This window comes from Scyliorhinus canicula, chromosome 18 (assembly GCF_902713615.1).
Source record: "Scyliorhinus canicula chromosome 18, sScyCan1.1, whole genome shotgun sequence".
NCBI classification, from domain to species: Eukaryota; Metazoa; Chordata; class Chondrichthyes; order Carcharhiniformes; family Scyliorhinidae; genus Scyliorhinus; species Scyliorhinus canicula.
In genome coordinates, this window is record NC_052163.1 from 105,700,163 (window position 1) to 105,721,502 (window position 21,340).

Genomic DNA, 21,340 nt, shown 5'->3' on the forward strand with positions numbered 1-21,340 from the left:
TTCCAAAATGCATCACCTCGCATTTGCCTGGATTGAACTCCATCTGCCATTTCTCTGCCCAACTCTCCAATCTATCTATTAAGGGTACAGTAACCATTCATCACATTCTTGAAAAGAGATTTATGAAAAAATGTGTTAAAGGAGAGAAGGGAGGGGAAAAGAAAAAGGGGGAAGAAAAGGGGAAAAAAAAAGAAAGGATGGAAAAAAAAATGCCAGAAGGGAGCCAAAGTAGAGGGGGAAAAGGCACCAAAAGCGGGGCAATGTGCGAGCCCGTTCAGACGAGCTAATTGACGCACGAAGCGGCGGAATAGAAGGTTTGCCGCAACAAAAAGACCTCAACAGACAGGAGCATTTTGCCCCTAGGCCAGGAAGGAACTGGAAGGCAGCCTTTGCTGATGCGCCAGGGGAAAAACAGCAGGAAAACAAGGCAGAGACCAGAGCAGACATGGAGGCCGCAGTGCAGGCAGCAATGGCCAAGGCCCAGGCGGAGTGCAGCTCGCCCTGGGCAGAGAGAGGAGAAACTGGAAGCGCAAGAGGCGACCATTAAAGAACTGGAGAAGGCCACGACTGACATGAGTGACAGGATCACGGCCCTGGAGAAGGAGGTGGCAATACTGGGCACAACACAGGGGAGCCTGAAGGGCAGAGTGGACGATCAGGAAAACCGCTCGAGAAGGCAAAATGTCAGAATAGTGGGCCTTCCAGAGGGGATCGAGGGTAGAAACACCACGGCCTACGTGGCCGTGATGCTGGGCAACTTAGTTGGGAGGAAAACTTTCCCCAACCCACCAGAAATGGACGAAGCCCAAGGCAGGGGACCACCTGAGGGCAGTTATAGCAACTGCACCGGTACCAAGACAGGAAAACAATCCCGCGCTGGGCCAGGCAAAACATAACCTGCAAATGGAAAGGACACTTCATTAGAGTTTACGAGGACATTGGGGCAGGCTTAGCTAGGTGACCGGCCGAATTCAATAGAACAAAAGCAGCTCTTCACAAGAACGATGTGCACTTTGGTACGCTGTATCCAGCAAAACTCTGGGTCACATACCAAGAAAGAGAATACTTCTTCACAGTCCCCGCCAAAGCAAACAGGTTTGTCAAGGAACACGGGCTGGAAAACCAGCAGCTAGGGTAGAAATAAGGGGCCCCTGGCAAGGGGCAACAGCATGCCGACGGGGTGGGGGAGACAACGCCAGCCCCCCCCCCCCCCCACTCCCACCACGGCGAGCGCACCCTGAACAAAAAGCAAATCACTACCCGAGGGACCGCTTCAGGTGGGAGACCAGGCCCCAGCACAAGGGAACGAGAGTAGCGGAGAAGGGAGAGCAAGCAGGAGGAGTGCAGGGTAGGACGGGGGAAAAGTGGGCAGAAAACCGCAGAGGCCGGGCAAGGGAGAAGCGAGACAGTAACATCCGAGGCGGGGAGGCCATCGCATGAGCAGGAAAGCTAGCGCCGGGGACATGCAACAATGCAGGGCCGCAGTGCTCCCCCAACAGGGGGGAAGGCGCCAGGCCGGGGGGGCACTCAACAGAGGTGTCAGAGCAAACGGGGATAGGAACAGGGGAAAGAGGGGCATACGGGAGAGGGGGGAAAAAAGGGGGGGAAAGGGAGAGACCGGGGGGGGGCGGGGGAGGGGACACAGTGAGGGAGGGACTGGGGGGGGGGAGAAGGAGGGACAAACAAGGCTAGAAAGGGAATAGCAATAGGGTACAAAGTGCCACAACCAAGGGCTCGGAACAAGGAATCGCTGCAAGCATCCACCCAGTACAGTCTTTGGCTGAAGGGAGACTCCAGAGTGCAGGGGACTACCCGCGTGGTGGACGCACAGTGGGCGGCCATGTCGGGTGCCCCCTGGACCTAGGGAAACTCCGGAGCGCAGGGACCCGACCGCATGGAGAGAGCAGTAACAGCGGCCATCCCGGACGGCCCCCGAACAAAGGGAAACCCCGGAGGGCAGGGGCACATCCACCAGGTAAGTATGGTTAATCCCACAGGAGTGAGGGGACAGAAGCCCCTCACCAGGATAGTCACCTGGAACGTAAAGGGACTCAACAGCCCAGTGAAGAGATCCAGAGTCCTCACCCACCTCCGGAATATGAAGGCCGACATAGTCTTCCTCCAAGAGACACACCTGAGAGAGCAGGACCGATTGCGGGTACGAAAGGACTGGGTGGGACAAACCTACCATTCCTGCTATGGGACGAGGGCCAGTGGGTTGGCAATACTGATCAGCAAGAGGACGATGTTTAGGGTGACAAAGCCAGTTAGGGACCCAGGGGGACGGTACGTCATGGTCAGCGGGGTTTTGGATGGGGCACCGGTCATACTAGTTAACTTGTACGCACCCAACTGGGACGACACGAGCTTCGTCAAAGAGACCATGGCAGAAATCCCTGACATAGCGATGCACCGACTAATCATAGGGGGGGACTTCAACTGTGTACAGGACCCAATGACTGACCGACCAAGCCCCAAAACGGGGAATACCTCAAGCATGGCAAGGGAACTAAGTCACTTTATGGAACAGAGGGGAGCGGTGGACCCCTGGAGGTTCACCCACCCAGGGGAGAAGAAGTTCTCCTTCTTCTCCCCAGTACACAACGTATACACCAGAATTGACTTCTTTGTAGTGGGGAAAATGGTGCTTCCGGGGATAGACAAAGTGGAATACTCCGCAATTGTGATATCCGACCATGCTCCAGATTACATGGACATGAGGCTGGAGCCGGGCAGGGCCCAGCTCCCACATGGAGGTTGGACATTGCCCTACTAGCTGTCAAGGCCTTCAACGAAAAGATATCGCAGGCCATTACAGAATACACGGACAACAACCAGAACAGGAAGGTCTCACCCTCCATGTTCTGGGAAGCGCTAAAGGGCATGCTAACAAGGGAAATCATCGCTTTCAAAGCGCGAAGAGATAGAGAGGAAAGGGCAGGTAGGCAGCAGTTGGTCGATTCCATACTGGAGGTAGACTGTTAATACTCTGAGGCCCACACCGTAGAGTTCCTGGCGGAGAGGAAAGAGCTACAAAGGAACTTTGATCTGCTCTCCACCAGGAAAGCAGTGCACCAACTACGCCAGGCACATGGAACCCTGTACAAACACAAAGACAAAGCCAGCCGCCTGTTGGCACACCAGCTGAGAAAGCAGGCAGCCACCTGAGAAATTGCACAAATCAGGGATAACAGAGGCACATTAAAAGCAGAACCAGAAAGATCAACAAAACCTTCAAGGCCTTCTACCAAGGGCTGCACACCTCAGAGCCCCCAATGGCTATTGTAGAGGGCCTCCACTACAAGTGTTCATATGAATGTCCTGATCAGTAAATACCAATGAGAAATATTCATTTAGGATCTCTCCCATCTCTTATGGATCCACATGTTGATGACTTTGTAGACCCTTAAGAGGCCCTACTCTCACCCTCTTTATGTATTTGTAGAAGCTCTTTGGATTCTCTTTTTGCCTTATCTGCCTAAGCAATCTTATGTCCCCTTATTGCTCTCCTGGGGCGAAATTCTCCGACTCCCCGCAGGGTCGGAGAATCGCCCAGGACCGGCAAAAATCCCGCCCCCGCTGTGGCCGGAATTCTCCGGCACCTGGGAATTTGCGGGGGCGAGAATCACACCGCGCCGATCAGCATGCCCTCCGCACCGATCGGCGAGCCCCCTGCGGCGATTCTCCGGCCCGCGATGTGCCGAAGTCCTGCCGCTGAGAGACCTCTCCCGCGGCCGTGGTTTCAACCACCTCTGGTGGCGGCGGGATCGGCAGCGCGAGCGGGGTCCTGGTGGGGGGCGCGGGCGATCGGACCCCGGGGGGGGTGCCCCCACAGTGGCCTGGCCTGCGATCGGGGCCCACCGATCGGCGGGCAGGCCAGTGCCGTGGGGGCACTCTTTTTCTTCCGCCACCGCCATGGCCTCCACCATGGCGGAGGCGGAAGAGAACCCCCCTACCGCAGATGTGCCGGTGGTGACGTCAGCAGCAGCTGACGCACCGATGCATGCGCGAACCGGCGAAGGCCTTTCAGCCAGCCCCGGCGTCGGACGGCGGGCATCAAAGGCTGTTGGTGCCGGTTTTGGCGCCAGTCGGCGTGGCGCCAACCACTCCGGCGCGGTCCTAGCCCCCAAAGGTGCCTAGCCTCCAAAGGTGCGGAGAATTCCGCACCTTTGGGGAGGCCCGACGCCGGAGTGGTTGACGCCACTCCGCTACGTCGGGACCCCCCGCTCCGCCGGGAGAGGAGAATCTTTCTCTTTAACTCTACTCCGACAACCTCTATACTCTTCAAGGGAACCACTTGATCCCAGCTGCCTCTGCATGTCATATACCTTCTTTTTTTTGACCAGGGCCTCAATATCTTGAGTCATCCAGTGTTCCCTACTTCTACCAACCTTGCCCTTCACTCTAAAAGGAATGTGATTACCCTGAACCCTGGTGAACACATTTTTGAAAGCCTCCACCTTACCAGCCGTCCGTTTGCCTGCCAACAGGCTCCCCAATCAACTTTTGAAAGTTCCTGCCCCCAATTTAAAATTTTAACTTTTGGGCCAGACCTATTATTCTCCATAGCTATCTTAAAACTAATGGAATTATGGTCACTGGTCCCAAAGTGATCCTCACTAACACTTCTGTCACCTGCCTTTCCTTATTTCCCAAGAGGAGGTCAGGTTTTGCTCCCTCTCGGCGGCATGTGGCACAGTGGATAGCACTGGGACTGCGGCGCTGAGGACACGGGTTCAAATCTCGGCCCTGGGTCACTGTCCGAGTGGAGTTTGCACATTCTCCCCATGTCTGCGTGGGTTTCACCCCCACAATTCCACAGATGTGTAGGGTAGGTGGATTGGCCACGCTAAATTGCCCCTTAATTGGGAAAAAATAATAACAATTGGGTACTCTAAATTAAAAAAAAAAGGTTTTGCCCCTCTCTAGTCAGGTCATCCACATACTGAATGAGAAATTCCTCCTGAATACACTGAACAAATTTCTCTCCATCCAAGCCCCATTGCCATGGCTGTCCCTGTCAATGTTGGGAAAGTTAAAGGCACCAACTATTAGCACACTATGTTTCTTGCATCTATCTGTAATCTCCTTATATATTTGCTCCTCATTTTCCCGCTGACTATTTGGGGGCCTGTAGTACAATCCTATCAAAGTGATCTCTCCCTTCTTATTTTTCAGTTCTACCACATAGACCCTCGGATATATCCCCTCAGCACTGCCGTGATATTCTCCCTAATCAAAAACGCAACTCCCCCTCCCCTCTTACCTCCTGTTCTATTTTTCCGATAGCATCTGTACCCTGGAACATTGAGCTGCCAATCCTGCCCCTCCCTTAGCCATGTTTCAGTAATAGCTATAATATCCCAATCCCATATACCCATCCATGCCCTGAGTTCATCTGCCTTGCCTGTCAGGCCTCTTGCATTGAAATAAATGCAGTATAATCTAGACTTCTCTTGCTCTCTACCTTGCTTTCTCAGACCATCTGTCCAGTCATGTTTTGTACATTCTCCCTGTGTTTTATTTCTCTTCGCCTTACTGGATCCATTCACTGAGCTCTCCACAGTCTCTATTCTCTGTACTGTGGCCCTTTTTGATCTTTAACCTTGGTTTCTCTGCCTTTCACTTTTCCCCTTACTGCCTTTTGTTTCTGTCCCCACTTTACTTCCCTCTGACTTCCTGCATTGGTTCCCACCTCCCTGCCACATTAGTTTCAACACTCCCAACAGCACCAGCAAACATTCCCCCTGGGACAAAAGCATATTACTGCGGATGCTGGAATCTGAAACAAAAGAGAAAATGCTGGAAAATCTCAGCAGGTCTGGCAGCATCTGTAGGGAGAGAAAAGTGCTAACGTTTCGAGTCCAATGACTCTTTGTCAAATGCTCTTTTCTCTCCCTCCAGATGCTGGAGGGGAAAGAGTGCGTCTCTTGGAGACGCCGGCCCGACGATCGGTGGGCACCGATCGCGGGCCAGTACCCTCCCGAGCACGGCCGTGGTGCTCGATCCCCTCTCCGCCCCCCACAGGCTCCAAACTTACCTTTCGCGTTATGTCCACGCCGGCATCGACCAGGTGTGGTTGCCGCCGGCGTGAACAGGTCGGGAACGTCAGGCCGCTTGGCCCATCCGGGCCGGAGAATCGCCGGTCGGGGTGAAAAACGGCGAGCGGCGATTCCGCGACATGCCATTTTTGGGGGGGTGGGAGAATCGTGGGGGGTGCCAGGGAGGCGTGTCGTAATTCGCCCGGCCCTCCCGCTATTCTCCCACCCGGCGTGGGAAGCGGAGAATCGCACCCCTGATATGCACAAGCAGCGAGAAGGCGGGGCTATGTGGGAAAATATACGGACAGCCACTGGACAGAGCCCAAACACCACTGGACGGGACCAGACAAAAATGTGAGGATGAACTGGGGACAGAGGTGGGATGGGGACTCTGGAGCGAAGCACTGAGCAGGGTGTGCTCCATCTCCTCCTGCGCAAGGCTAAGCCTAATGCAGCTCAAAGTGGTGCACAGAGCGCATCTGACCAGAACCTGAATGAGCAGGTTATTCCTGGAGGTAGAGGACAAAAGTGAATGGTGCCAGAGGGACCCGGCCAACCACACCCACATGTTTTGGGTTTGCCCCAAGCTTGCTGGGTTCTGGACAGCCTTCTCCGAGGCAATGTCCAAGATTGTGGGGGTGAGGGTGAAGCCATGCCCAATAGTGGCAATCTTCGGGGTAGCGGAGCAGCCAGAGCTACACATGGGGAATGGGGCCAACGCCGTTGCTTTCGCTTCCCTTATCACACGCCGGAGAATCCTGCTCGGCTGGCGATTGGCAGCACCACCCAAAGCTGCAGACTGGCTTGCTGACCTCTCGGAATTTCTCCACCTGGAGAAGATTAAGTACGCCATCCGAGGGTCAGAGGAAGGCTTCCTGGAGACTTGGGGGCCGTTCGTCGGCCTGTTCCAAAACCTGTTCGAGGCCAGCAACGAGGAGTAAGCCAGGGAAAAAAAAAGATGAAGAACCAAAGGACTGCGCAACCCGGGGGGGGGGGGGGGGGGGGGGGGGGGGGGGGGGAAAAATGGGGAAACCACAAGAGAAGAGGAAGGGTGCTGAAACCAATGGGGGGTGGGGGGGCAGGAGGAAGGGGGGATATCATAGACCGATCCAGAGGGTACAAAATGTACATACAGTTAGTCAAATGAAGGTCAAAACAAACCTCTCTGTAAAATAAAGTAAATTAGCACGGGCAAGAAAATTGTAATGTATATAAGTAACAACTGTTTATAAATATGAGAAAAGCCAATAAAAAGATTTTCAAAAAAAAATTATGTGTACTTTATGTTTGAAGTAGCAGATGCTACAAGATTACGCAGTGAAAGGAGAGCTGTTTTTTATTTTTGGGTTGCTCTCGCACAACACCAGCAAGGATGGAAAGGGCTGAATAATTTGCTTCGCTGTTGTAAGTTTCTGTAGTCCTATAGTTCTATATTTATTCCTTGGTAATTATTTTTTACATGTTTATCGAATTAACAAGTTATTGTACATGAATGCAAAAAAACAAGATGAGTTGCATATCTCTTTTAGCACTGACTGTAATTCACTGAGCTTTGTTACTGCGATCTCATGTGATATTAATCTGAGTCCTATTTTTACAATGATGTATGTATAAATTTTCCAGTGGTTGCACATGACCAATTTATTTGTGTTATTCCTCAGTGAAATCAACCGTTTAGACCTTGGTTTAACTGTGGAAGTTTGGAACAAAGGATTAATCTGGGACACAATGGTCGGTACAGTGTGGATCCCTTTAAGAAGCATAAGGCAGTCAAATGAGGTAAGCAGTGAGTTTGTAAGTCATGTTTAGTTGTTATCCTGATGTCCTTGGCTGATTTGCCTAGATGGGATAATAAACTGATGCTAAAATTATAGGATAAAGCCAATGTAGGTGAAAACTTGACTCTAGCATGGACCCATCACCACCTGCAAATTCCTCTCCAAGTCACACACCATCCTAACTAACTTCGAACTGTATTGCCATCCCTTCATTGTCGCTGGGTCAAAGTCCTGATACGCCCTCCCAAACAGCACTGTGGGTGTTCTTATAACACATGGACTGAAGCGGTTCAAGAAAGCAGCTCACCGCCACCTTCTCGAGGGCAATTGGGGATGGGCAATGAGCGATTCTCACATCCCATGAATGAATTTTTTTTTTAATTGGAGAAAGACTTCATGAAGGTACTCCATCTTGTTTCGGACTCGTGTAAGCCGGGACTGAGAATGTAATTTATTAGCATGTGGTAAACATGAAATTGTTTTGTAATGTTACATATGAACGTATAAATGAGAAGCAGGAGTAGGCCACTTGAGCCTGCTTTGCCATTCAATAAGACCATAGCTGATCTGATTGTGGCCTCAACTCCACATTTCTGCCTATTGTCAATAACCTTTGGCTCCCTTAGTAGTCAAGAATCTATTTATTTACCTCTGCCTTAAAAATATTCAAATAACCCTGCCTCCACTGGTCTTTGTGGTAGAGAGTTTAAAGATTCACAACCCTCTGAGAGAAATAATTTATCCTCACCTCCATCTTAAATGGGAGATCTATTACATTTTAAATTGCGTCCCTTAGTTTTAGCCTCTCCAACAAGGGGCAACGTCTTTTCAGCCTCTACCATGTCAAGTCCTTTGAGGATTTTGTACATTTCAATAAGATCACCTCTCATTCTTCTGAGCTCGAATGGATGCAGTCCCAGCCTGGCCAACCTTTCCTCATAAGGTAACCCCCCTCATCCCAGGTATCAATTGAGTGAACTTTTTCTGAAATAAGGAGGCCAAAACTGTACACTGTACCCCAGGTATGGTCTCACTAACACTCTATGTACAACTGTAGCAAAATCTTTATCTTCTATTCCCCTTACAATAAATGTCAACATTCCAATTGGCTTTCTAATCATTTGCTATACTGCATGCTTAACTATATGCAATTTCATGTACCAGGACACCCAAAACCCTCTGCAACCCTGAGTTCTGCAACCTTGCTCCATTTAAGTAATAATCTGCTTTTCTATTTGTTACGACCCCCTCGGGGGCCAAGCCCTATACTGTATGCAGTTCCCCTCCTACACTTGGAATACAAACTCCCTAGGTGATTGGGGATGTGGAACTTCCTCTGTAATTGGCAGGAACTCACACGATCTAAACCTCGATCTGAGAGCAGGTCGGGAAGAGTGATCCTGTGGGGTGAGGAGTAGTATTGTGAGTAGAGTAAATAAACCTAGTTGTTATCCTGCCTACCTGGTGTCGAATGAAGACCTTACCTTTGGCTATCACACTATTCTTCCTGCCAAAGTGAATAAGTTCAGATTTTCCCACTTCATTCTACTCTACAGTCTACTCCATCTACAAGTTTTTGTCCACTCACGATTGTTCCATAGTTGTAATGCAAATGCAACTGTACTGACTTTGAAAACAGTGTCAGAAACAAAATGACCATTCTAGCAATCCCCAAAAAATCTACTCTTGCCAATTTTAGTCATAGAATGAATGCACTGTAATGATGAAAATACCGTTTAGTGATGGAACTACTGCATTGGTTGTTGATATTTTAGATGTGTTATTTGAAGCTGAAAATATGCATACATTATTAGAGAAAATTCACTTTGAAAGATTTGTTTTCAATTTGTCAAAAGGAAAAAATGATAGTGTCTTTCCTAGGAATTTAACATAATCCTCTGCTTCATAAATATGGTATAGATAAGCTCTGTGTGTAGAATATGTCCTATTTAAACATTAATTCAATGTTTTATACCAGGAGAGTACTGAAAAAGCAGAGTTAGCTTCCGTTGTGCCAAGCAACTTTGCATTTAAAAATGATGGTGTTGAGTTTCACTATTTTTTGCTGAAACTTTCATTGCTAAAATTAAAATGAATTTATTTTAATAAGTCAGGCATGACATGGGGATGAGGTATCGTTTCACTGCCAGTACCTATGGTTACCAAATTGGGCAGTATTCCATTTATATGTTTACATGTTGGGAAGTGACAAACGCACACTTACAAAGATTTCTACCTATTCATTTTATTGTTTCTTTCATTTTCAGGAAAATAAAATTAGTCATATGATATGAACATAATACCAGTAATTTATAACCAAAGCGCTGCTTGTGCATGGGACCATTAATCAATAGTGATTCTAGTGTTTATAATTTATTTTGTTGATCGTTAATCAGTGCCAGGGTTTTTCTTGTATTAGGGCTACAGACCTTGTGCAGGAAGGTGGGATTAGTCTGGGCATCTCTTTATGACCGATGTGGACGCAATGGGCGGAATAGTTTTTATTTCAATGATTTTTATGACCACATATTGATGTATCCTCTGTCAGCAGTTTGAGGTTAGGAAAGATGGAAGAAAGGGTTGTCCCTCAGGCCTTGTCGAATTCAATAGCAGGCATTACTGCATTTTGTCTGTTTTCTGGCTACAGCCAGCCAGATTGGGAGGTTGGCTAACTGGTTGTTGGGTGAATAACCTTCAACACAGTGGCACAGGGGTTAGCACTGCTGCATTACAGCGCCAGGGACCTGGGCTCAATTTTGCCAATGCGGAGTTTACACTTTCATATAGAATCATAGAATTTACAGTGCAGAAGGAGGCCATTTGGTCCATCGAGTCTGCACTGGCCCTTGGAAAGAGCACCCTACCCAAGCCCATGCCCCCACCTATCCCCGCAATCCAGTAACCCAACTTAACCTTTTGGACACTGAGGGGAAATTTAGCAGGGTCAATCCACCTAACCTGCACTTCTTTGGACAGTGGGAGGAAACCAGAGCACCCGGAGGAAACCCATGCAAATACGGGGAGAAAATGCAAACTCCACACAGTCACCCAAGGCCAGAATTGAACCTGGGACTCTGGAGCTGTGAGGCATCAGTGCTACCTACTGTGCCATCGTGCCGCCCTTTCTCCCTTGTCTGCATGGGTTTCCTCCAGGTGCTCTGGGTTCCTCCTACAGTCCAAGGATGTGCCGGTTTGGCCATGCTAAATTGTCCATTAGCGCTCAAAGGTTAGGTGCGATTATGTGTTTACTGGGGACTGGACCTAGGTAGGGTGCACTTTCAGAGAGTTGGTGCAGACCCATTTGGGCCAAATGGCTTCCTTCTACACCAGTGTTTTTCAAACATTTTTGCCCGGGACCCATTTTTACCAACCAGCCATCCTTCGGAACCCATGACAGATGACCTTCTCGATCCATGTCGGCCGACCTTCATGACCCGCGGCAGCCGAGCTTCGCGACTATAGCTGACCGACCTTTGCGACCCACGGAGGCCGACCTTCACACCCCACCATTTTTACTGCCCTTAATGGAGGGTTGCTCTCCATCCCAACAGGATCCACCTTCGAGCGATCAACGAGGCGAAGGCTACAACATCTGCCTCTGCCCCTGTTTTCAATCCCGGCTGGTCCGACACCCTGAATATTGCCTCCCGAGGGCCAGGGTCCAGTTTCACGTGCACCACTTTATAGATTACTCTTAAAAACCTCCTTCCAGTAATCCTCCAGCTTTGGACAGGACCAAAACGTATGAACATGATTTGCGCGCCCCCCCGCAACGTTCACACACATCTTCTACCACCTCAAAGAGCCGGCTCACCCTCGCCCTTATGAGATCTGCTCTATATACCACCTTCAGCTGTATAATCCCCAACCTCGCGCACAAGGTGGAGGCGTTCACTCTCCGGAGCACCTCACACCAGGACCGCTCCTCCATACCCTCTCCGAACTCTTCCTCCCACTTTGCTTTGATCCCTTCCAGTGGTGCCTTCTCCTCTTCCAAAATAGCCCTGTGAAGCACCAACACTACCCCCTTCTCCAGTCCCCCTGTCGTCAGTGCCTCCTCCAGCAATGTGGAAGCCGGCTCCACTGGGAAGCTCTGTATCTCCTTCCTGGCAAAATCTCAAACCTGCATGTATCTCAACATTTCTCCTGCTCCAGCCCATACTTCGCTCCCAGTTCCTTCAATCCTGCGAACCAATCCCCAAGAAACAAATCTTTTAGTGTCTTAATCCCCTTCTCCTCCCATTTCCGAAAATTTCCATCCCACCTCGCTGGCTCAAATCTATGGTTCCCCCGAATCAGCATTTTCCTTGACCCTGCCCCCAACCTGAAGTGTTGGCGAAACTGCCTCCAAATTCTCAATTAAGCTTTTGTTCCCGGATTCCCTGAGTATTTCCCTGGGGCCATCGGGAGCGGCGCTACTGCTAACGCCTTCAATCCCTTCAAACTCTCCTCCATTCTGACCCACTGGGAATCAACCCCTCTGACCCAGCTCCGCACCTTCTCCACATTCGCCGCCCAGTAATAATACATCAGGTTCGGAAGACTCAAATCCCCTACCTGCCTTCCCCTCTGTCGCAGCACTTTTCTAACTCTGGTCAACTTCCCTCCCCATATAAACAAGGTAATAATTCCTTCTATCTCTCTAAAAAATGCCTATTGGCAGCAAAATCGGCAGGCATTGGAAAATAAACAGAAATTGTGGCAACACGTTCATTGTAACCGCCTGTACCCGACCCGCCAGCAACAGAGGGAAACCATCCTACCTTGCCAGCTTTCACTCTCCCCACCAAACTAGAAATGTTGTACCTACCCCCACACACACAGCGATTAATATATCAAGTGAGCCTGCTTGATCCTCATGATCTCACTTGCTTTGTTATTCAATGTTACATTTCTGATAATGACTTCAGCTGATGATTTAAGATCTCACTGCATCAGTTGAAAAAGATAAAGAGGTTTGTCCTCGAACTCTCCATGCTTCAATGTCTTTGAAGTTTTGAGGGTTTTGCCTGTGCTTCACTGCATATATATCACACATGAACTTTGAATCCTGATTTGCAGTGGCACAATTCAGAACCCACACCTCAAGTGTTCAACTTTATATGCTGCTTTGTTCCTGTTTTCAGCTTCTTCTTCATGGGTTGTTCACCAGAAGGCCTTGGAGTTCGCACCAGCACTGCTGGCATCTGCAAGATGGAGGAATCTCTCTTGCCCCCGAAACACATGACGTCAGTGTACGTCAGCCCCTTACGCGTCCCACGTGACCTGCTCTCTGATGTTGCTTCATGCTGAAAGGCTGCATTGAATTTTTAAAAAATCTTGTCCTGGGTCAGCACACTGATGTCAGGAGGAGGCAAATTTTCTCGCTCCGCTCCAAGCTGCTGAGGCCGTTGGGCACTACTTGCCGCGATCGGGAGCGCTGCGATGCATGGCTCTGCGACCCTCCTGACACCCGCCCGCGACCCACCCTTGGGTCGCGACCCCGACTTTGAAAATGACTGTTCTACACTGTCGGGATTCTATGAACATTGTGTCTTGAGGAGGAGGGAGAGAGAGATTGGAGGCCTATGGGTGGATGGGGAGATTGATCTACTGGTGTTGAATGAGATTGAAGGCCTTGGGTTAGGGGAGGGAGATCGGCAGGTGAGATTGAATGGACCTTGGTGGTGGGCGGGGCAGTGGCAGAATGACGAGAGAGATCGGAAGGGTTGGGCGGGAGTGTTCATGGGGCAATTAAACTGCATCCAGCAGCTTAGCGGAAACTCCCTTGCCTCCTCTACCCAGCAATCCTTTAGTCAATGGATATCGAAGGCTATGAAACCTTGGTTGGCTAGGTCTGTGGTGTATTCTGAGGCATGTATCCTTATTAAAATATTCAAATTACCAAACTGCTACCTCGTAGATTGCAAGCCCAAACCCTTACCGTCTTTGTTAAAACAGGAAGTGAGTGGTTAGATTTCAGCTTTTAAAAAAGTTGCATGTTTGTTTTTGGAGGGCCAAAACTGACCCCCCTCCCCCCGCCCCCGCTACTTCCACCTGACAGTATTGGTGTTTGACTTTCACTTTGTGCCCCTCTTCTCATGCAACATGCACCATTTTCCTATTAGCTTTATACCATTCTTCTTTTAATGTGATTTTTAAAATATCACTTCTCACTGTTACTGCCAATGTAAGATTCAATGGACACAATTTTATGTTAATAATAATGGTAACGCTAACCACTCACCATTATTATGAAGTCAATCAGACAGCAGCTTAGAGTATGTACATGTGCATTTAAAAGTTATCTGCAATGCCCTGCTCCTTCAAAGGTGGAGTTATAACAATCTCAATACTAGATTCTGCTTTGAAATATTTGAAAAGGCATGAAGCTGCCGTACTGACCTACCAGCTACCCACTAATGTGGAATTAAAAGTTAGTGTTACTACATTTAGGAGGTAATGAATCTTTGGAAGTTGTGACAAGTAACAATTACTGCCAAGCAACCTCTACAGTCCTGAAAATTTAATTTTACAAAGGTGGAATCTCATTTCTTCAGAAATTAATTAGTGTTAGAGATTTTTATAAATGTTTCTGTCTTTTATCTCTTTTATCTCTCCCTTCATCTCTCTAATCCCCTGTTCCTTTCCAAATCTAGATCTAATTTATAATTCCTGGTTAGGCTCTGTATGTGTCTGAGGATTTTGCACTATGGTTAAAGAGCCTCTCTGTTTCTTGACCTGCTAACAGATGTCAGATTAGACTTAGTCTACATTCAAAAGCGTAAACCAGCTTCATGGGCAGAAGTCAATGAAATAAATGTCAGATATCATTCCTTCGCCAGTGAATGCAAAATCTGAGTGATTATTCAATTCAATTTCAAAACATTTAGTTTTAAAAGATGTAATTGAGATATACCAGTACAATTATTAAAATATTTCATTTTGAAAGATGGAACTGAGATGGAACGAATCAATTATTAAAATGTACTCTTGTGGCACATAAAGATTCAACTCAATTTTACCACTGCAGTGGTGATATTATTTACTATTGAGAGTTGCTCCATTCGGCAGTTCATTTTTCATGGATTGTTTTGTTTTACGGCTGACGAATAAAAATTACATGGGTAACTCCAGGGCTCCTCGTAGAATGAACTTGTTTGCAAGAGTTATAATACTTTTTCATTGTGTTTTTAAAGTTAATTTTCTACAATCTGAACACGTTCTACAAGCAATAGTACTCCTTCGGTATCTTTTGTTATATTTGAACTTGGACAGAGACTGCTTCTGTCCAGACAAGAACATGAACCTTTGCTGATTGATTTTGTCCGTCTTTCTTCTGGAGAAGCTGAGGCCACTTGCCAGTTGTAATGCCCCTAAAGCTTCTCCCCAGTGCACTGCTGAGAATATCAAACTGAGCTCTGGCCGTTCCTGGCCTACAACAGATATCTATTGCAATTCTTAAAAGTGCTAATGTGAGTGTTGAAGAGTAATGCAGTGACAAACTTTTTATTTTGTTGCAAGTAGGGATATATTTGGACTGTTTTTTTGTTCTAAATCACTTTGTTACTTTGCTCATTGGAGTATGTACACATCAGTCACAACGACAGGTCATAATTGAAACATTATACTTCACAATTCCAGAATGAATCTTTACAGAGTTCATATTACACTATCTTGTATGAATACTCCGATACAACACATTCCACATTCTTGTATAAATACAGCATACAGTATTTCGCTCTTCTAGCTTTGAGGCAATCTACTGATAAATTGTAGCATAATACTCCAAGATACATCAGAATAACAATATGCAGACAGTAAAATGGGCTTTCTCAATCTTCTCCAATCTCCTCTAATTCTTGCGTCATCATGGTTACACTGCCCATACAAATTCTTAAGCAGGTCATGAAGGTGGATGAGAGTTTTAGCAACAAGTCATCCAGCTGGGTGCTGTTAAGACCCATAGGCTTTGCCGTGTGTTTAACTGCATGATTACATATATGGAGAAAGGTGGTGTTCCTTTAAATAAGCTAGAAAAGCTTTGAAAGGATCTGCTAGAAATGAGATAGAATAATTGGATTATGTTGAATAAATAGGAAATTGGTGATTGATAAATTTTATGTATCAATTCCATTGGACACCTTTGCTTCAAATTCAGGAGTAGTCAGGATGGACATTCAGATTACATCAAGTTTAACCTAAATATTTTTAATATTACGTTTAGTGAATAAGTTAATGAATGCATAAATTACATTTTCCCTGTGCCACAAAGGGATATTCTAAAAGTTAACATTGTTTTGGAGAAACTGTTTAATGTTTGGGCTGTTCAGTTGGATAAAACAAAAAGATTATTGATTTTGGGCGATGCTTTTCTTGTTCAAGAGATGAGATAGATGAAACTGGTTTAGCTTATAAACACCAGCATTGACGAGTTGGGCCAAAAGGCATGTTTCTGTGCTATGTATTCTGTATAATAAAATCTTGAAACCAACTTCATCAATAAAATTCTTTTTGTTTAAGGTGTATAAAACATTTGAATACTTTTTTAACCGATATAGATTTTGATATTCTTTGAACTGAGTATTGCTGACATGCTGTTGAAACTTTTTGACTTGCACTCATCAGGAAAGGTGGCAATGCCTCTACCATTCAGAGTCCATTTGTCAACAAATCAGCACCCTCTTCTCCAGCAGCTTAAATTGTTGTTTCCTTTGAAATTTGGTAATCTTACAATCTGCAGGTGTTACAATCCCAGGTGATGTTATAACTTGCGAACAGCCAAAGGGATGCATGTGCTGTTTGATACGATCAACCAGTCTTTGGGACATATGGGGGGAGATTCTCCCAGTCCTGCCCCGGGCCGGAGAATTGGCGCAACCGCGCCACGACGCCCCGACGCCAGTGCGCGATTCTCTGAGGTGCGGAGAATCGGCGCCATTTGGCTGAATCGGGGCTGACAATTCTCCGGCCCAAATGGGCCGAACGACCGCGCCGATACGACAGAGTCCCGCCGGCGCTGTTCACCCCTGGTCGCTGCCAGCGGGAACTCTGGGCGAACGGTCGGAGGGTGGCCTGTGGGGGGGGGGGGGGGGGGGGGGCCTCCGATGGGGTCTGGCCCGCGATCTGGGCACACCGATTGACGGGGCAGCCTCTCTCCCTCCCCCCCCCCCCCCCCGGGCCTACTTTCTGGCACGGCTGGCCCCTGAACACCGACTCCATGCTGAGTCGGGGCCAGCGCGCTAAAGAAGTCCCCCACGCATGCGCAAGTTGGCGCGGTGCCCATTTGACGCCGCGAATGGAGGCTGGAGTGGCGTGAACCACTCCAGCGCCGTGCTGGCCCCCTGCCAGAATTGGTCGTACCAGGGCCCGGTTCTCGCTGTCGTGAAATGCGACGGCGTTCACGGCGGCGAGAACACTTGGGCTCCATATTGGAGAATCGCCCCAATGGCCTTTATATCTGGCATGCTGACACTGAAATATACATGCCACGTTATTCATTTGTGTGATGGACAGAAAGTCTTTTTGGCTAATCAGCAGCATCCTGTTAGGGTGGGTACCACTTGTTTTTACTGCATAATAAAAAAAAACGTAAACCTGCTGTGAAACAGCTAACTGCAACTGTTTCTCAAATTTTTGAAACACAATACTGAGTTAGATTCTGAGTTAGATTAAACACTTTTCAGGATTGGAAGTGGCAACCTTGGGCCCATTCATGCATTTGCGTGATATAAAGTGAGCAATGATGTGATTGGGGTAGCTATTATCCCACAGGATAGCTTCAATACACCCTATTTCACATTCAGATTTGAATGGTGAGCAAATGGCTCAGGCCCCATTTACAAGGTTGTTGATTAGACTAATCCGGTAGTGCATGGAACTGCAGAAATCGCGACGCCTGTATTAACCAGAGAAGGTGAGCTTGCGATAGACAGTTGCAGAATACCCATTGCCAGATTTATTGATAAAACTGAATTCAACTGTGCCAGTTCCTATGTGTAATGGGCAGGATTCTCCGACCCCCCCGCGGGGATCACGCCACGCCGGTCGGGGGCTGTTGGCAGCAGCCCCCTCCCCCCCCGACAATTCTCCGGGCCCCAATGGGCCGAGCGGCCACCCATTTTCGGCCAGACCCGCCGACGTGAAATAGACATGGTCCATCCCGGTGGAACCTGGCTTGCAGGGCGGCTAGCAGGGTCCTCGGGGGGAGGGGGAGGATCAGGCCCCGGGGGTGGGGGGGGGGGGGGGACACGGTGGCCTGGCCACCGATCTGCAGGGAGGCCTGTGCCATGGGGGGCACACTTTCCCTCCGCCCCGGACTCTGTAAGGCTCCGCCATGGCCGGCGCGGAGAAGAAAACCCCTGCACATGTGCAGGAAACACGCCGGCGGTTCTGTGCATGCGCCAGAACATGCAGGCAGTCCTGCACATGTGCCAATTCACACCGGCCGGCGGCGGACCTTCGGCACCGGTTGGTGCGGCGCCAACCGCACCAGCACCGGTCTAGCCCCCAGAGGCGCGGAGGATTCCTCAACTTCCGGGCGGCCCAACGCCGGAGTGGTTCACGCCGCTCTTGGCGCCGTACGGGCTGCCCCGCCAATTGTGGGAGAATCCCGCCCAATGAATACAGATTCATTGCATCTAGATCGCCATGATATAGTGATGTGGAGCAAAGGTCTATGATTTCCTTGAGCGTACATTAGTGAATAGGCTACCAATGTTGAACGAACACCTGGATATGGCATTGGTATCGATCTGCAATCCTGTATGACCTTCCCAAAGGTGAAGGAATCCTTCACAGTGTATGTGGCCAATTTGCTCCAAACTGGTTATAATAACTTGCTCAACCATGTAGCTAATCCATATTGTGCATAACCAGTCATGATTAAGATGGGGCATTAAGGGACATCACTATTGTATGTCTTGAGCAGCCCATACATGCATGAATGCAATGAACTGCGGGGACAAATCTTACATACACCACCAGGCAGCTTGTTACTCTTGCATAGGTCCAACAAGCTTTTTTGTAACTTGCTTTAAAGGAGGGCTGTGCGGCCATGCGTAATAGCAGGTCCAGTGGATACACATTTTGACCTGTCATTAAGAATGGCATGCATTTTGTCGAATATAGTCAGGCTTGTCAAAGATGACTATTCCAACCCCTTTGTCAGGCCTACAGATAACTGGTCCCTGGTGCATTATCCATGGCAATGCTTTTATCCATTTGCCAACCAATCAGCACCTTCTTCTCATGAAGTATAAATTGTTGTTCCCTTTGAAGTTTGGTAATCTTATGATCTGTCTTGACTAGTGCAGGTGTTACGATGCCAGTTGATGTTATAAATGGACTGGATGATCCCAGAACGGAACCTTGGTTCAATAGACCGTAACTTTTACTTTAATAAAACATGGAGAAACAGAGTCACAAGATCGCTAATTAGTTTTAACAAGAGTAAAACATCTATTAAAATGAAAAAACTGGATCATAATACAATGCTCCATTACTCTTTAGCTTAACAATTATACACAGATTTTAAGATTTACATGGATTACAAAGTACATCTTCGGCTACAATGGCCTCATTAACACAAAGTTCCTTTAAGCACACAGATTGATTGTAGTAAGACACTCCTCTCCGAACTCCAATGAATGGCTATGGATTTCTCCTCAAGATCCCCCGAGATGATTCCTATACCGTGAGCCGCCTTATGTCACTGAACTCCGGCTTCCACATGAGTGATATCAAATTCCGCTTTTGAAAGTCACACTTTTAAATCTTCTTCTAAATTTTGTAATATTCCACAGAGGACCTACGGAGTAGGAATGCTTGGCTTCCTGTGCTATGAGCTCCCCCATTAGGGGAGGGGTATCTCAATTACCCATTGTATACAAGGCCAGCCAATATAGTACTGACCAACGAGGACCCGGTAGGGATCTACCATGTAGTGTATATATATTGTTTGTGTACTCCCCGTGTCCTTGTTAAAAATTATGCTTTCCCTCCACTTCTTGCAGCAAGGCTTTACTTTCAGGCTTTATACCTCTCCCTTTTGGTTTCCTTTATCTTAAAGGCTTTTGCACAAACTGAGGCCCAGCCACCGATTTGCAAAATTATTTCAAATAATGGCTCCCAAACATTTGTACTTTCTCACAAAGCTTAGCACTGCTGCACTTACCTTTGTGACCTCTCATGATCCAATGCCTTTTCAACTCTGTGACTTTACTGAACAGCAATCTGTCCTGGTTCCCAGTTTCCTCTGTTCCATTAACTCCTGACTTTTTGGAAATTTCTCTTCATTTCTCTAGTTTCCTTAACCAGCTGGACTTTAGGATTCCGGCATCTGCTTTCTTAACCTTTACTCCATAGTATGGCTTTTCTTCTAGCAAGGCTGAAAGATATTTTTCCTCTTTAGCCTTCCAAAACCAACTGCTTCTAGCAGAGTTGAGAGCCTTCTCTCTCACTACCTATCTCCAATTGCAAACAAATTCAGTTAAACTGAATTTTTAAACTTCAAAACCTAAAAGGTTCTCAACCTTACCAGGCCCCAGTTACTAAGCAGCCACTTCTGGTTTGTTTATTCTTCATGCAGTAGCCCTATCTAAGCACAATAGAACCATAGGTGGAATTGAAACTAACCTCCACTCCCCTCCCCCCGACAACACAAACACCTTTGTCCAGCATGAATCTTCCATTCGCATAAACATTAAATTAAGCACATTAAAAACTATACCTTTGTTCTAATTTTTAGCAATATAAATCCAAATCCCTTAAAACTACCTTTGTTTTCTTAACACAGCATGAATGAGCTTCTTCGGCATATCTTTTGATTTCAGTAATGAAAATGAAAGCCGCCAAGTCCCAGAGGATCATAGGCTGCTCGTCACCTTTTGGAGAGAGAGAGCTGTCTGGTGGTGATTTAACCTGAGGGTCACCACTCCTAAAATGAGGTGCAAGGTTGAGAAGGTGGGGCTTTCATGGATAACCTCAGCCGTACGTGAATTGAACCTGTGATGTTGGCTTTGTTCCACATCATGAACCAGCCGTCTAGCTAACCGACCCCCAGATAAAATGTAAATGTCGCCACAGTCCGAACAGGCCACATGCTGTTCGCTCCTTTGAGAGAGCTAACTGGTGGCGATTCAACCTGAAGGTCACCACGCCTCAGGCAAGGGGCAAGGTTAAGAAGGCAGGGCCTTCATGAATAACCTCAGCATTTATAGGAATTAACCCGCGCTGTACTTCAATACTCAGGTTCTGTAGGAGCAATGAATTTAGTATTATTCATTATTGTGATTACAAGCCAGTGCATTACATCCATAGTCAGGAGCAACTCCTACAAGTTTTTCTAGTTTCAACCATTTATTGTTTTTATTTAGGCCTCCATTCAGATACGCAGAGGTGTTGGGCCTGTGGCTCCAGAAATATTAGATTTTGTGCCTCAATAGAATGAAGTTGATGCGGCATTAGAACATGCAGACCAAGAGATGGTAGTATCAATAGGAGCATTCCTGCTCTTCCTGTCTCTGCAGTGATGATAAGTAA

At 47.6% G+C, this 21,340-nt stretch overlaps 1 protein-coding gene across 15 annotated transcripts in view; it reads left to right on the top strand.

Annotated features, from left to right (window-relative positions):
• Positions 1–21,340, top strand: part of LOC119953729 (protein unc-13 homolog A) — a 482,106-nt gene that overhangs the window by 176,019 nt on the left and 284,747 nt on the right. For all 15 annotated transcript variants that reach the window (XM_038778280.1, XM_038778279.1, XM_038778281.1 and 12 more), the window contains one exon: positions 7,703–7,820. In XM_038778280.1, the coding sequence (XP_038634208.1) occupies positions 7,703–7,820 (118 nt within the window). Of the gene's footprint in view, positions 1–7,702; positions 7,821–21,340 lie in introns of those variants that run through there.